The 13219-nt window shown below is 39.4% G+C and overlaps 1 protein-coding gene across 1 annotated transcript; it reads left to right on the top strand.

The window, feature by feature from the left end:
* Positions 1–7124: 7124 nt before the first annotated feature.
* Positions 7125–12436, top strand: LOC145483917 (uncharacterized). The gene is made up of 7 exons (XM_081462486.1): positions 7125–7825; positions 8419–8736; positions 9085–9129; positions 9224–9399; positions 9848–10172; positions 10866–10910; positions 11301–12436. Exons 2-6 carry the CDS (start codon positions 8433–8435, stop codon positions 10907–10909), a joined length of 894 nt encoding a protein of 297 aa, XP_081318612.1. The 5' UTR covers positions 7125–7825; positions 8419–8432; the 3' UTR covers position 10910; positions 11301–12436.
* Positions 12437–13219: the final 783 nt, after the last annotated feature.

Raw genomic sequence — 13219 nt, 5'->3', positions numbered from 1 at the left:
TTTTGTCAAGGTGTGATTGCTCTGTCAAATCCAGTTTGTGTTTTACTTTCAGTTGAATGCTTCATGTTTTTAAGAGCGACGTACGTGTTGCAGTTTTCGAGCCTTGGTGACCTCCAAAACATTGGCTTCGATCGATTGAAAATCGTATTGTTTGGACCTGTATTTTTGAAGCTGTGGGAAGCAAGGCGGAAGGAAACATTTCATACAATTACCGATTTCACATTGTCACACGTTTTAAGTCGTAACTCCAAATTACCAATGTAAATTGTTCTCAAAGTTTGCAGTGAAATTCGTCGGATAAGCGAAAAGGATGTGTTCACTAAGCGGTCCGCAGATAATGTTACACGGTCATATTTTCGACGCTATTGCACAGAATCTTTGTCGCACTGCTGATTTCCAAACCTTCGAAAAACTCTGTGAGTCTAACAATTTTGTTATCATGCAATTCTAAAGGATTACTCTTCGACTTTCATCTAAATCGAAAGAGAAATAAGTGTTGGTTAGCGGCGTACAGTTGCGATCTATTTACATATCAGTATAACGCTTCTTGATCACGATCGGATCACACAACTTTGCCGGTTATGTTATAAATACTGCGGGATTGGAAGATATAGGTTGTCGGTAGTATTTCTACAAATTACTGGTTAGCTTTAAGCAGAAAATTTATGAAAATAGCGTTCGAAAGTCTGCGGAACAAATTCCAGTGAGAGTTCTTTAATGGTTCTCACAGATTCAGTTAGCTTGTTTCGGTTCGACAAAATCAACCATCGTTTACGTCTTTATTGCACCGTTAGCCGATCATCGTCAGTAAATTGCACAGTATATCTTTCTTTAAATCTGGAATATTGCTGCAACTGCCCATAGCACCTCTGGAAGGCGTTTCTGCGCACTTTTCAAATGTGTATTGCACCATCCTGAAGGAAATGAGAGGACGTGAGATATCCAACCTTCCTGGGTAGACGTCACAAGAGCCGTTGGACCCATTCTCCTCAAACTCGGTCGTGAAACAAAATGGCGGTGTTTTGGAGCTATTTTCGAGATTTCGTCGGGGTACAGAAAATCGAGGATTTAACGGAATCCAAAAATTTTTTCGCAGAACTATTTCAAATAACAAGTAGATTCGTTTTAGCGAAAAAAAATTTTGGGGGTTAGGTGCACTTTAAGACAGATCAGGAGCCATAATCGGGGACGGAGACCGTAAGCGCGCGCCATTTCTAGTATTGGGGTTGTCCCCATGATATGGGACAATAATTCTATTTTTAGAACAAATTGCGCCATCGCCTGCGGCACACGCGCGTACATACTGCGAGGAATTTTGTGGATGTCGCGCGGAGGAAATGGCGTCCGAAATTCCCGACATTTTTCATGTTTTTGGCCCACAACTCAACGCGTTTACGTCTATTGGAATTTTTCTTAAGTATTTTCGTCGTAAGCTGCTCCAGTTTGAGTGAAGTAAGACAGTGTCGAATTTAGGTTTGTTCCGCGTTAAGCTTATATACGTATATCGCTGACCAAGTTGTGTTCCGACGGATGCTTCTTTCACATGAGCTGTACATTACTCCACTTTAAATTTCACATATGTTGAAGATTAAAAGCTTTTCCATTACACAGCAAAAAACTAGCTGCATATATTTTGATATAGCAGAGCTTCAGGACATCATAGTTTCCTAGCTCCTCTTGCCACACGCTTGCGAGGAATTTAATTGCCAGTCTATCGCGACTGAAAAGTAAAACAAAATAATTGCTAGTTTGGTCAGTTTGAGGTTCGTCTGAATTGTAAGCAACGCTTGATGTTTCATCAAGGCCCAAAAACGTTACGTCCATAGATACTGCTCAGTTTTATTCGTGTAAAAATCCAGTAAATTCTCTGTTGTCGATGAATGAGAGCGCCCGCCGATGCGTGTTTTGTACAGTCAGTAAACATGACAAATTGTACTTCCGCCGCACCTTCGTATGAAAGCGTACATCGAACTCAAACAATAACTCTATAGTTTTTAAATATGTTTAAGATTGATAAATGTTTGAGAACATATTAAAAGCTACGCTGAAAATATGTGAATAAAGCAGAAATAATCAGCAAAGTTACGATGACGCTTTCTTTAATCAACTTCGAATAACGATTTCGATTTTGTTGATGGAGTTATCAAAACTTCTTGTCTATTTTCATTTTCGCAGTGTAAAACTTCACTATGCTTATGTTGAAGAAACACACATGATGTTAGTAGCCTTTTTCGCGTTCGTGAAATTTGTTGCAGCATCTCAGCACAAAAGATAACTAAAGAAATCTTTGTCAAGATTTGTTGACAATCGAAAACACCGACTCGGACTTGAAAGTGCACGAGCTACACTATGCAAATGAGCTAATTGTACGCGTCAGACTTTCCTTTCAAAAACTTTTGCAAACTCACCAAACAAGCAGAAACAATAAGAAACCATCAAAACAGGTTTTGGTTATGATTAACCATTGTCTGAGAAACTCACAAATTAACTCGACACCCTGAGTAGAGAGTTTTCTTGCTATATTCGTAAGTCAGAACAAACGCAAAAACATACGCGTAAGCTTACAACTAGCGCGAGCAGATCTTATTTATTATTCATTCCCAGCGCGAGATTGAAGTCTTGTTTTCGACCCTGAAAAACCCACCTTTTCCATAAGCTCAGAGCATAGAGCTACATGTAAGCGCCCTGGTTCGTATTCCCTGTCTTATTCCCTGCAATTGCTGTGAAAAATATGCAAGATAATTTCTCAAGGTGTCTCAACTCTCACCATTTGATCACGCAACGTGACAACATCCCCGCGAGAGCCCCCGACATGTGCGTGGATCCGCGCGGATATATGACGTCAGGATGGCGCAATTTGTTCTAAAAATAGAAAAATTGTCCCATATCATAGGTACGCGCGGATCCCAAGGCTTACGGTCTCCGTCCCCGATTATGGCTCCTGGACAGATTCAGTGTTACGTTTCGTCAAAGGTATACTAATAATAACTCGATAAACACGCACCTAAAAGTGTAACCGCTTCTCTTGCGGCATACATCAAGAAAAACGGTGAGCACTAATAAAACTTATTTTGGTATTTTCGTTTTTCTTTTTTATTTCGAATCTATGAATATTCTTCTCTATTGTCTGTTGTCAGTCAAATTAAGAAATGATTTTAGTAGATAACTCAAAGAAACCACGGTGGCAACGCCAGCAAACGGAAGGTTTAATGAGTAGAATAATGGCTGTGCACATTTCTTTGCCGCAAAACAGCACTGAAGTGAAATGACTAAGTTGTCACTGCGTATTTTGGAGAACGCGAAATATGGCGGCTGGTTTTTCGTATTTCATTTGGAATTGGTCGCTGGCGTTACATATTTAGCCCGACCAAGGTCTGAGATTAATTGGCGCACTGAACAGATCTAGAAAATTTCGAAATTCGAAGATAAATTCGTTTTCTAATAGGTGTTGTCTTCGCCATCGCCTTCGCCATTGCTTAAGCTCTCTAAAGGAAATACAAGGCCGTTCACCATCTTTTGAAAGCATATAAGAGCAAGCTTGTTCTGAATCGAGGCGGGTGCTGTTTAAATTCATTTATTTCGTACTTCGCGCCTTTTTTCCTCAGTTGACTTTCCTACATGCATTTTATTTATGATTATTTCACAGATAGTAAATAAATATGGTTGTTCGCGTTGTATAAGGGGTGTATCACCCGTCTATATGATATGACATATGGGTTTCAGACCAAAGTGCCACTGAGCTAACGATAGAACGGGAAATTTTGTTTAATTCCAGGGCAGAACCGTGCGGGAGTTTCTCATATATTAGCAGTGATACCAAAAAAGGTCATAAGGTTCCAGTGTTTGAATCGCTACACCTAGTGGTAGGACTTTCAAATCTGTTGCAGATGTGAAAAAAAATGAAGGAAAAAATGTTAAAAAGGAATTGCACATGTGACTGTGTTGGTTAACATAGAGAGAGTATTCAAGACAACTCTACAGGAGTTTGATCCCTCATCCTTATGGAAGAAAATGACACCATTAACACCAACTAGGGCTTTCCACAAGTTCCTCGAGAGCTGTTTTGACACAGATGCACAAGGATGGACCAACGATCATCAGCTATGCAAGCCGAAGTCTAACAGATACAAGAAACAAGATATTCACAAACTGAGAGTGAGGCGCTCGCACTCGTATGGGTTTGCGAAAAGTTCCACCCTTACATCTACGCAGTCCCATTTGAGCTCATTACAGACCACAAACCACTCGAGGTGATTTATGGCCCAAAGTCTAAACTGTGCACATGCATCGAAAGATGGGTATTAAGGATGTAGTCATACAAGTTCAAAGTGAAGTTCCAGCCAGGCCCAATTAAAGTAATGGTGTTAAAAAAGTAATGGTGTAATCTATTCAAGCCAGTATATATTTTCAAGCGAGAAAAGAATAAATTGCCAACCTCCGCCAGCCATATTACAGTACACTGGAAATGCTGCTCTTCTGTCTGTTTGAAACAAAAGGGGAAAGTGATCAGTTTTTAACAATTGGGAGAAGTAGACTCCAATTTTGAAGCAATGTTTAAACACTAAGCTTGTTTTGCAGACTCCTAAGTCGTGCCCTAAATTATTTTGATTGTTCGGTGAATTTGGTAGCACATTAGAATCGTTTTCGTCCGTCCACACGAAAACGCAAAAACGATGGAAATACGATGGTGTCCCCTACAGAGCATGCGCGCGCAATGCTAGTAATATATGAGCTCGGCAGCAGCGATTGGTGCCACTTTTGTACGATGTTTACTCCTCTGTTTACCCTTGCTCAAAATCTTACTCAAAATTTTAAAATCAGCGAAAAAATCCAGCAAAGCGATAATCACATCAGTGCTTTTTGTACCAGAAAATGGAACAAAATGATCGAGTTATTTGCAACTTTAATAGAAAATACGATATATCAAGAAAATAGTTAGAACTAATGAGTTATTTGTAAAGGCAGCAGGGGTTTGAATACACCTCCCACATCGTTTGAAATGATCGTTCCATCAGCAGAGACATGCTTTGAGAACTGTGGTTGGAAGTGGTTATGGCAATAGCAGTGTTATACAACACGTCTTGTATAAATCGGCAGCAACATATATTAATTATAACTAAAATGAAATCAAGATGGATCTAAATGATCTTAACTAAATTTTCTGAATGGTAGAGAGTCGCCATTACCTTTATTTCTCATAACAGACTTTGGCGGACCGAAGAACTTGTAAAAAGAAAAGAATAAACACGTCATGTGTTGTTAACTGACGTGCCTGAAAACTAACGAGTCGGAGTACTCTAAAGTTTTAAAAAAGGTTTTCTCAGCGGATTTGTCCTACTTTAAAGGCTCTCTATCAACCAGTATGCATTGGGCGCCTCGTCTCGAATTTCGAAAACCTTGCAGTGTTTTGTAGTAGCTTTTTCAATTGGTGATAATCTGAGCGATCTAACTTGATTTTAAAACGACTATCGTTCTTCGTACACCGTTTCAACATCGCTCTTTTCGACTGGCCGAGTATTTTCAGAGGACATTTGGTAGTAAATTGTCTGTTACGTATTTGCATTGAGAAGCTAAACTACGGCCGGTACGAAGAACCCCGGTGGAAGGATTTAGACCATAGATGCTCTTCAGGAGAATTATCTGAGAAAATCTGTCCAGGATCGGTAGAGCAAAAAGGTTAAGATGGCACTCGGATACAAAAAAAATACCCCGTCTGCTGCAGTAAATAACAGTGAATTGATCCTGATTTTCTTTTCCTTCGCGTTGGTAGCCTTCAGGACCTTCAGAAAAAGCTATTGCGTCGCATTTAGATTCATCCAATTCTAGGTTAGCTTTGGCAAGATGTCATGAAATTTATAATTATGAAAAAACTTTCTTTGCTGCGTTTTATTTCTGAAAAATAAAACCTTTCTTTAAAAGAACAAACTGAACGTGACTGACTATCGATAAAAACTCTGTAGGGATTCAGTGAGGAATTCCAAAGCACGGTATGAAATCGCCAACGAAAAACTGAAATAGCATTCAATACCTTTATTCTACGTTATGACTAAGACAGTATTCTAGGCAAAGTAAGTACTATATTTATATCTTCTTGTGAAAAAAAATAAAAAAGCAATTTTATTTTATGGAGTTGTTTCCACGTTGGCAGCAACTTTGTAGCTGACTTGTCACCTCGCGACGCAAGGTCAGAACAGAGAGTCGACTTAAAGAGTGAAAACCACGAGAATCACTCACTAGATAATATTTGGAACACTGAACACTATAACCTTTGTTTGTACTAGAAAGGCCCGGCGTCAGCAGTCATCTGTTTGCACTAGTTGCGAACAACAGCAAGAATAATTCAGTATATATAATTTGCTAAAAAGCGCATGTGCTGATCTGTATCCCCCATATCGAGTAATTCATTATATGTTCAGTTTAGCAGTTTGGGTCGACTTGCAAAGTGAAAAAAAGTCCGTTTAGAAATCAAAGATCTGAAAAAGAGTTGAGGAAGAAGTCTGGTAATCTGTAGGTCGCAGTTATTCTGTCACCTGCCGGATTAGTCCTCAATATTGCTGAAGGCAACTCCTCATCCATGCAACGCAGATATGTTCCAACCAGCTGTGTCGGTCTTTTACCAGCTGGAACTCCTAATTATTACGTTAAGTTTATGTAAAAAAAAAAAAGTTAATTGGATTTCAATGTGAGAGTAATATGGTTGAAAACAAGCGTTTATTGAGCACGAAATGTAAAGCAAAAGTAATAAGTCACTTAATATTTAAGCGGCGTCATATCTAGCACAGCTCTGCTGCGCTTATTGAGGACGCTATGAATCGAGAAACTATTGTAAACAGAACTGACAATTTCAAAAAAATCCCCACTGGTTGGAGTATGACCAGTTGGTTGTAAAAACATTTTTCTTTTTTTTACATAAGTCAAAACGAAGCTTTGACACCTTTTATATCTAATTATTTGAAACAATTCACTCCAAAGTTTAACAGTATTTCTTTCGTTATGCTATTCTGGAATACATGTTATTTGCTGCTGGGAGGTCCGTAGTGGGACAAACAAAAAAAAAAACAAAGAAAAAGAAAGAAAAACTGTACCCTAAGTCTGGAGTACGTCCGCAGGCCGTACTCAAGACCGAGGGCACAGTTTTTCCCAACACAGACTGACCAAGGCCGGAAAATAACGTGGTTTTTTTTCCCTACGGTATTGCAGCTTTGAAAGCAACTTTTGTATTGAATTTTATTCAGTTCAAATCTGGCGTACGCGCGCATTTGACATTTCGGGCGCAAAGAGCGATGCTGTTTGCTCGGAATCCCTAATTGTCGACTCTGTTTTAAATGTTTACATTTTAAGTTGTTTTCCGCCTTAACAAAAATCTTGAAAAGTTGCGAAGGCTGGAAATATCGGAGTGGGTCCAGATGGGAAAATCCGGACCGCTAACGCGCACGCAATTAGCCATTCGGATTCAAGAATTTAGGATTCCGGACCGCTGACAAGCTGGACAAAAAAATAACTGTAAACATGTTCCCGATAATTAAACAACATTTTAACGACGGGAGCCGACTTCAGTAATTAATTGTTTCAGTGGGGTCAGTGACGTCCTGGAAAGTCAATAATTACACCCGCAAAACTTAAACAACGGCATGTATGAAGCCCGTAACATCCTGTAGGTAACATATTTTGCAAAACAAACTCGTATCCTAGAAATATTCCATAACAGTTTTGAGTGAGGTTCGTGGGTGATAAATTGATCAGAAAATTTGTACTAAACCCTACAGTAAGGTGTTAACTTCTCATTCAGCTTATCTTCATCGGAGACTTCAGAGCAAAAGAAGAGGTAAGTCAGAGTTTTTCATATCGACTGATTCAATGTATCCTTAAGCCAAAAATGGTCAGAAACGTTTAGGTTGTAAGGCCCAAACGAAAGGTGTTTGTTTCCACGTTAATTTTCACATCTTTACCGCTTGATCAAATCATAATTAGGCAAAACCAATTCTGTAATGCTACTAACACTTCCATATTTCTACACCACCCAACTTTCACCGTTCTTTACCCTGCCACAGTTCCATGCTTCCCTGCAAGACTTCTCCATTTGCATTTACCATACACACTTCTATATGGTAACAGTAACGCTTTCCTTTTTAAATAACCTGATGCCTTTTTCTAGTGGGTTTTCGAGTTTGCGAAAATCGTCAGTAGAATTAGCCAACAAAATAATGGGATAAAAAAATGGGGTAGTAGCTTTCACTAGTAGCGTACAAAAACTAGCAAAATAGAAAAACTTTGCGGTCCAAAAATTAGGAGTCATTTTGGTTTTTTGTTTTTTTTGGTCAATAACACATGTAATATAATGGTTTAGGTTTAATCTCGTCTAAGAGAACGAACAGACCTTTAAACATTAAACTCACGCCGGTCCATGTTTCTCGGTAGTTATTCGGGTAGTCATGAGATATTTCGCCATATTGTGCATTATCCTGACCACTGCGGTGAGCTTCACAATCGCCAATAAAAAGCGGAGATGTGAACGTCCTTTAGCGAGAGCCAAATCTTGTGAGTGTAAGCCCAAAAGCGCGGGCTTGCTGAAAATGTCTGGCGGAAAATTGGTCGTGTGTGATGGCAGTGGATGGAAGACGCTACAGTTTGCAACACCTCTCGGCTCGAGTTCGGACAATCCAGGACATTCCTGTAAACACATCTTGGACAACGATAAACAGGCAGCTGACGGTGTTTACTGGATCACCCTGACATGTAAGTTTGTGAGCGCTGATTAATATCATGCCTTTGCGCACTAGCTCATGTTTTTCAAGACTGAAAAAGGATCGATCTGCGGAGAAAAACCCTAGCAGAACTCGCTTGTGAACGTTTTTAAGTAACTGATATCAATGCAGGCCAGTAATAAAAATCAAACCAAATGTGCTACCAAATTCGCAGAACGTAAACTACCAGAAGAATTTAATGCACAGCAATCAGGTGAGCTTGGGACTCTACAAAACAAATCTAGTCTTTTATTAATTACTTTAATTAGGATTTTTTTTCAAGTCTACTTCTTCCAATTACTACAAATTGATCACTTAGTTTTCCTTTTTTTTCAAACAGACAAGAGAGAGGCATTTCCTGTGTACTGTGACATGGCAAACGGAGGTTAGATGAGAAAACTCTTTGCTGTTTTAAATTCTCTTCAAACAAATGTTTTTCTTCTTTTCCTACCGCATTATTTTGTTTTTGTATCAACCAGGCTGGACCATGGTGTTTAAGGCGGTATCTGGAGGCAAAGGAGTTGCGTATGAGAATTACAAGTCGGGTGAAACATACGCCGAGAACGAAATGGCCGCTCTTGACGTCACTAACCAGTATCCCAACGACTACAAGAACAGGATTGTTTTGAACTGGGGTCAATTCGGTGCTTCCGAGGTAAGCAAAATATAAACTAACGCATTGCTAAAGTACTTTTAAAAGCTATAGGATGCAAAATTGAGGGCTGTGGCAGAAGCTAGAGCAATTTATAACTTATCTTAAAGTTCAGGAAAGCTTGGAGTTCCCTAGAGTTTTAATTTTCTTGTTGTGCTTGTTTTAGAACGGTTTTCATTTGAGTGCGTAAAATAGTTTGGTTTTTCCTTACTATGCTGCAAAAACTCGCACTACTTTGTTATGTGTCAGGTCAGATCAAATCAAAAGTAAAATCAGAGATAACCATCGGTCACTCCTCGTTAGCTTCATGTGTTTGCTTTGAGATTTGATTGGTTCAATAAATTGGCTCCTTGTGATTGGTCGGAATAATTAATTTGGTTTTGGTTTTACGACACTCGATTGACTCTTTTTAAAAAGATGTGTGACATGATATCCGGTATTATTTTATCAGGCAAGAGTTGTCCTTTATAAAGGAATTGAATCAGTTAAGGAACTGAAATTCAACGTCAAAGGATCAAACAACATGGACTGGTTCAAATTCGAGAGACTGACTGAATATCCCTGGACTGACATGGCAACCGCGCCACGTAACCTGTTCACTATCGAGGAAACCGCTTGGAAACGCAGCTTCTTCATCAACAGTGTATATGCTGGCTGCCCTGGCGATGTTGGCTGGATGTTGATCACTGGATTCCCCTGTGGCTGGGAGAAACACTTTGGTGAACACAGTGTCATATACAGTAAGGTGCCCGGTTGCACCAACTGGAATCATTACGGTAAGTAAAACAACACTGAGGAAAAACCTCCACACCGTTAACAACCAAATAGTACTGAAAAGGATTGGCAGGTTTGAAAAATTTCAAAGTACACGGCTATAACTCACGTGTTAACCCACGTGATTTTTCATTACGCGTCAATAGGCCAGCGCTCAAACACAAAAGCTATAATTTTACTTCCAGTTTCCATTGCTGTAAGACTTGAAAAGTAGGGTGAAAAACTACATTTTAAAATAGTTACAAAAACAAGAAGTTACTCATGCAGAGAGTAAATGAGTGCCCCCAAATACAAGCTAATGCATCTCTAGTGATGTTCTTTATATTTTGAGTACTAAGGGTTTTAGGTACTCATGCAGGGAGTAAATGAGTGCTGCCAAACACAAGCTAATGGGCATGCAAATAGTATCCCACTCGCGTTTAACGGTTTAACGATACATGTTTCCCTTGATTTATCAACGATTCTTTCTTAATTGGTGAGTTTGTATCGATCTCAAGACCCTTCTCCCAACTGCAACAAAAGAGAAAACGGAACTGAACTGGTCAACCTTCTTCCTAGCGGGATAATTCATCTGGAATATTTGTTTCATGGGCCATAACAAACTATTAAAGACATCAGTAATTGTGATTTCCCGCTAAAGTGCATTGTTTGCACCGTGCTTTGACCATAAAATAGTATTCCGTTTTTCATTGCAGGCAACGTAGACAAGGCAGATACCATGGTTATTTTCTTGCGTTAAGGTAACAACATGTTTTTTTGGAAAAATTCGCTGAAAGGAAAGCCAAAGTTAGAACGATTCTAACTGACAAAGAATCACAAAAATATACTCCACTGAATTGATATCAAAACATATTTCGGATCAGAAAACAGAATGGAGGAGGTTGAGAATCGCAGGCCGGGAGAGGGAGTGGTGGTATATTTTATCGTTCTTTGTATTGCTTAAGGCTAGAGTGTTGTTTCATATGCAGTAGACTCAATACTAAGATATGTTCTTGACTAATAAAAGAAGCGGAAAAAATTGGTAGGAGATCAACTGATGAAATCTCTGGGCCAAATCATGTCCTCAACACAGTAACTGGTGAAACTATTTTATCACATGAAGTAATTTCCTTCTTTTTTTTTAATTTCAGAAACAGAACCACAGCTCACGTACACACCTGACGAGTGACCGGAGCAAAGGAAGCTGATGGGGCAGTAGATTTAATTTCGCCGGTTGTTAGATTTGGGATTTGGTATTGTTTATAAACCAAGATAAGGAAGGGATAGAGATCCGCTCTCTTCACTTACGCATGATAGTTATGTTCTGCAGTAATGAAATTAAAGTACTGGGAAAAATCTGGTGAACTACGTCCCATCTGCCTTTTAACATTTTAGTGGTCCATCTAAGATTTCAACAATTAACCGTTCTCCGTTAACACTTACAATAACTACAATCTTCCATGTTACCTAGTTGACATACTTCAGCCAACCAACACACAGTCAAGATTCTTTTAGTTTTACAGATTGCTCCAAAACATCCAAACATAACAACGGAATAGTGTGCTTCTTAAATGTCACTTCTCTATTTACAAATGTGCCACTTGATGAAACAATGCATATTTGTCTCGACAAGTTGTATTCTCTCCCTGAATGATCCTCCCCGATATGTTTTGCAGAATCTATCAGAGTTTGCCACCAAGTAGAGCCATTTTACATTTGATGGCCAATACTACGACCAGACTGATGGCGTAGCCATGTCACCTTAAGGCCCAGTTTTGGCTAACATTTTCATTTGCCACTTTGAACAAAAATGGTTAATGAACGGCAAATTCTGTCCTTCACCTCGATGCAGTTATAGCGAGGACACAGTCATTTACCATGTTTAATTTGACACCCGGGTTTGACAGCAAAGGCATTGCTACTATGAGTTTTTACAGTATCTAAACAAGATTCCGTTTTTAGATATCCTTCTCTAAGCTGCCCCGACAACTCTTTCTTGACATCTGTCTACCGGATTAAGACATTCACAGGCCTCTACACTAAGTGGGATTTATCCACACCTCCCAAGTACAAAAGAATCTCATCCCCACACTCACCTTTCGTTGCTTCTGAATTTGCTCCTCACCATCTTAGCCGCAGCAGTCACCTTAAATTTTCACAACTTTAAGGTGGCTCTGAACCCTACGGAAAGATTTTTTAAACTTTGCCAAAAGTTACGTCTTGTCATGCTTATTACAATTTAATGGCACAGAAAAAAAATTCACCGTGCCGCTTTTGAATCATAAGCCCTTAAAGTTGTAATGCAGGGTGTTTTTAGCACGTCATACTGTTGCTATGGTAAGCTGTTGTGTGTCACGAAAATGATAATGACTGGGCAAGTTTTTAATACCAAGACTGTAGCAACAACTGATTTTTTTTGGTTAGAATGACCCATCTAAACCTAAGTCTTGGAAAGCACTGAAAACTGTTTTGAGCCACGTAAAAGATCTGAGAAAGCTTCTGCTGCAAATTGTTCCACTCAGCTCAACGTTAACGATGTTTTTAGCAGAGGTAAAAACAAGCCAAAAAACCCTGTTCTTTCAGTTCCCGTGTACTTAGGTCTTCAGAGCAACCATATCACGAAACGTGTGAAATCCTGTACATACAATTTCTACTCTTTAGTCAACTTCAAGATCATTTCCTCAGTTCCAGAACACACACCGCATCAAATCTCTCTTTCGTACAAAGATCGCCTGAGCCGCTCTCAGATGTCCAAACTAATCTACAAAGCCGGTTGCTGGGACTGTAGTGAATTTTACGGTGGCAAAAAATGAAGACTCCATGACAGAAAAACTGAAATGTTCCTTTGTTTCCACAGATTTTCCGAACTTGTTCCCTGCTTTACTAATTTACTCGCCCTTTACCTACCCAACACCCCTCCCAAAAGAATGCTAATTTAAGTATGACGAGATCGAGACCATCGATGGTCATCTATTAATAGCGGAGCTCCGGAGCACCATAACTATATAGGAAAGTAAAGGAAACCCATGCATTGATTTTCCCACGGTTATCATGACTAGCGATGTTGCTC

The sequence above is a fragment of the Orbicella franksi genome, chromosome 4, assembly GCF_964199315.1.
Source record: "Orbicella franksi chromosome 4, jaOrbFran1.1, whole genome shotgun sequence".
NCBI lineage: Eukaryota > Metazoa > Cnidaria > Anthozoa > Scleractinia > Merulinidae > Orbicella > Orbicella franksi.
Note: the sequence above shows the minus strand (reverse complement) of the source record. Positions and strands in the feature narration are given on the sequence as shown.

Coding starts and splice junctions, on each gene's coding strand:
- LOC145483917 (XM_081462486.1), top strand. CDS start 8,433: ATGAGATATTTCGCCATATTGTGCATTATCCTGACCACTGCGGTGAGC. Junction 9,130..9,223: donor CTGTGACATGGCAAACGGAG/GTTAGATGAGAA, acceptor TGTATCAACCAG/GCTGGACCATGGTGTTTAAG. Junction 9,400..9,847: donor GTCAATTCGGTGCTTCCGAG/GTAAGCAAAATA, acceptor TTATTTTATCAG/GCAAGAGTTGTCCTTTATAA.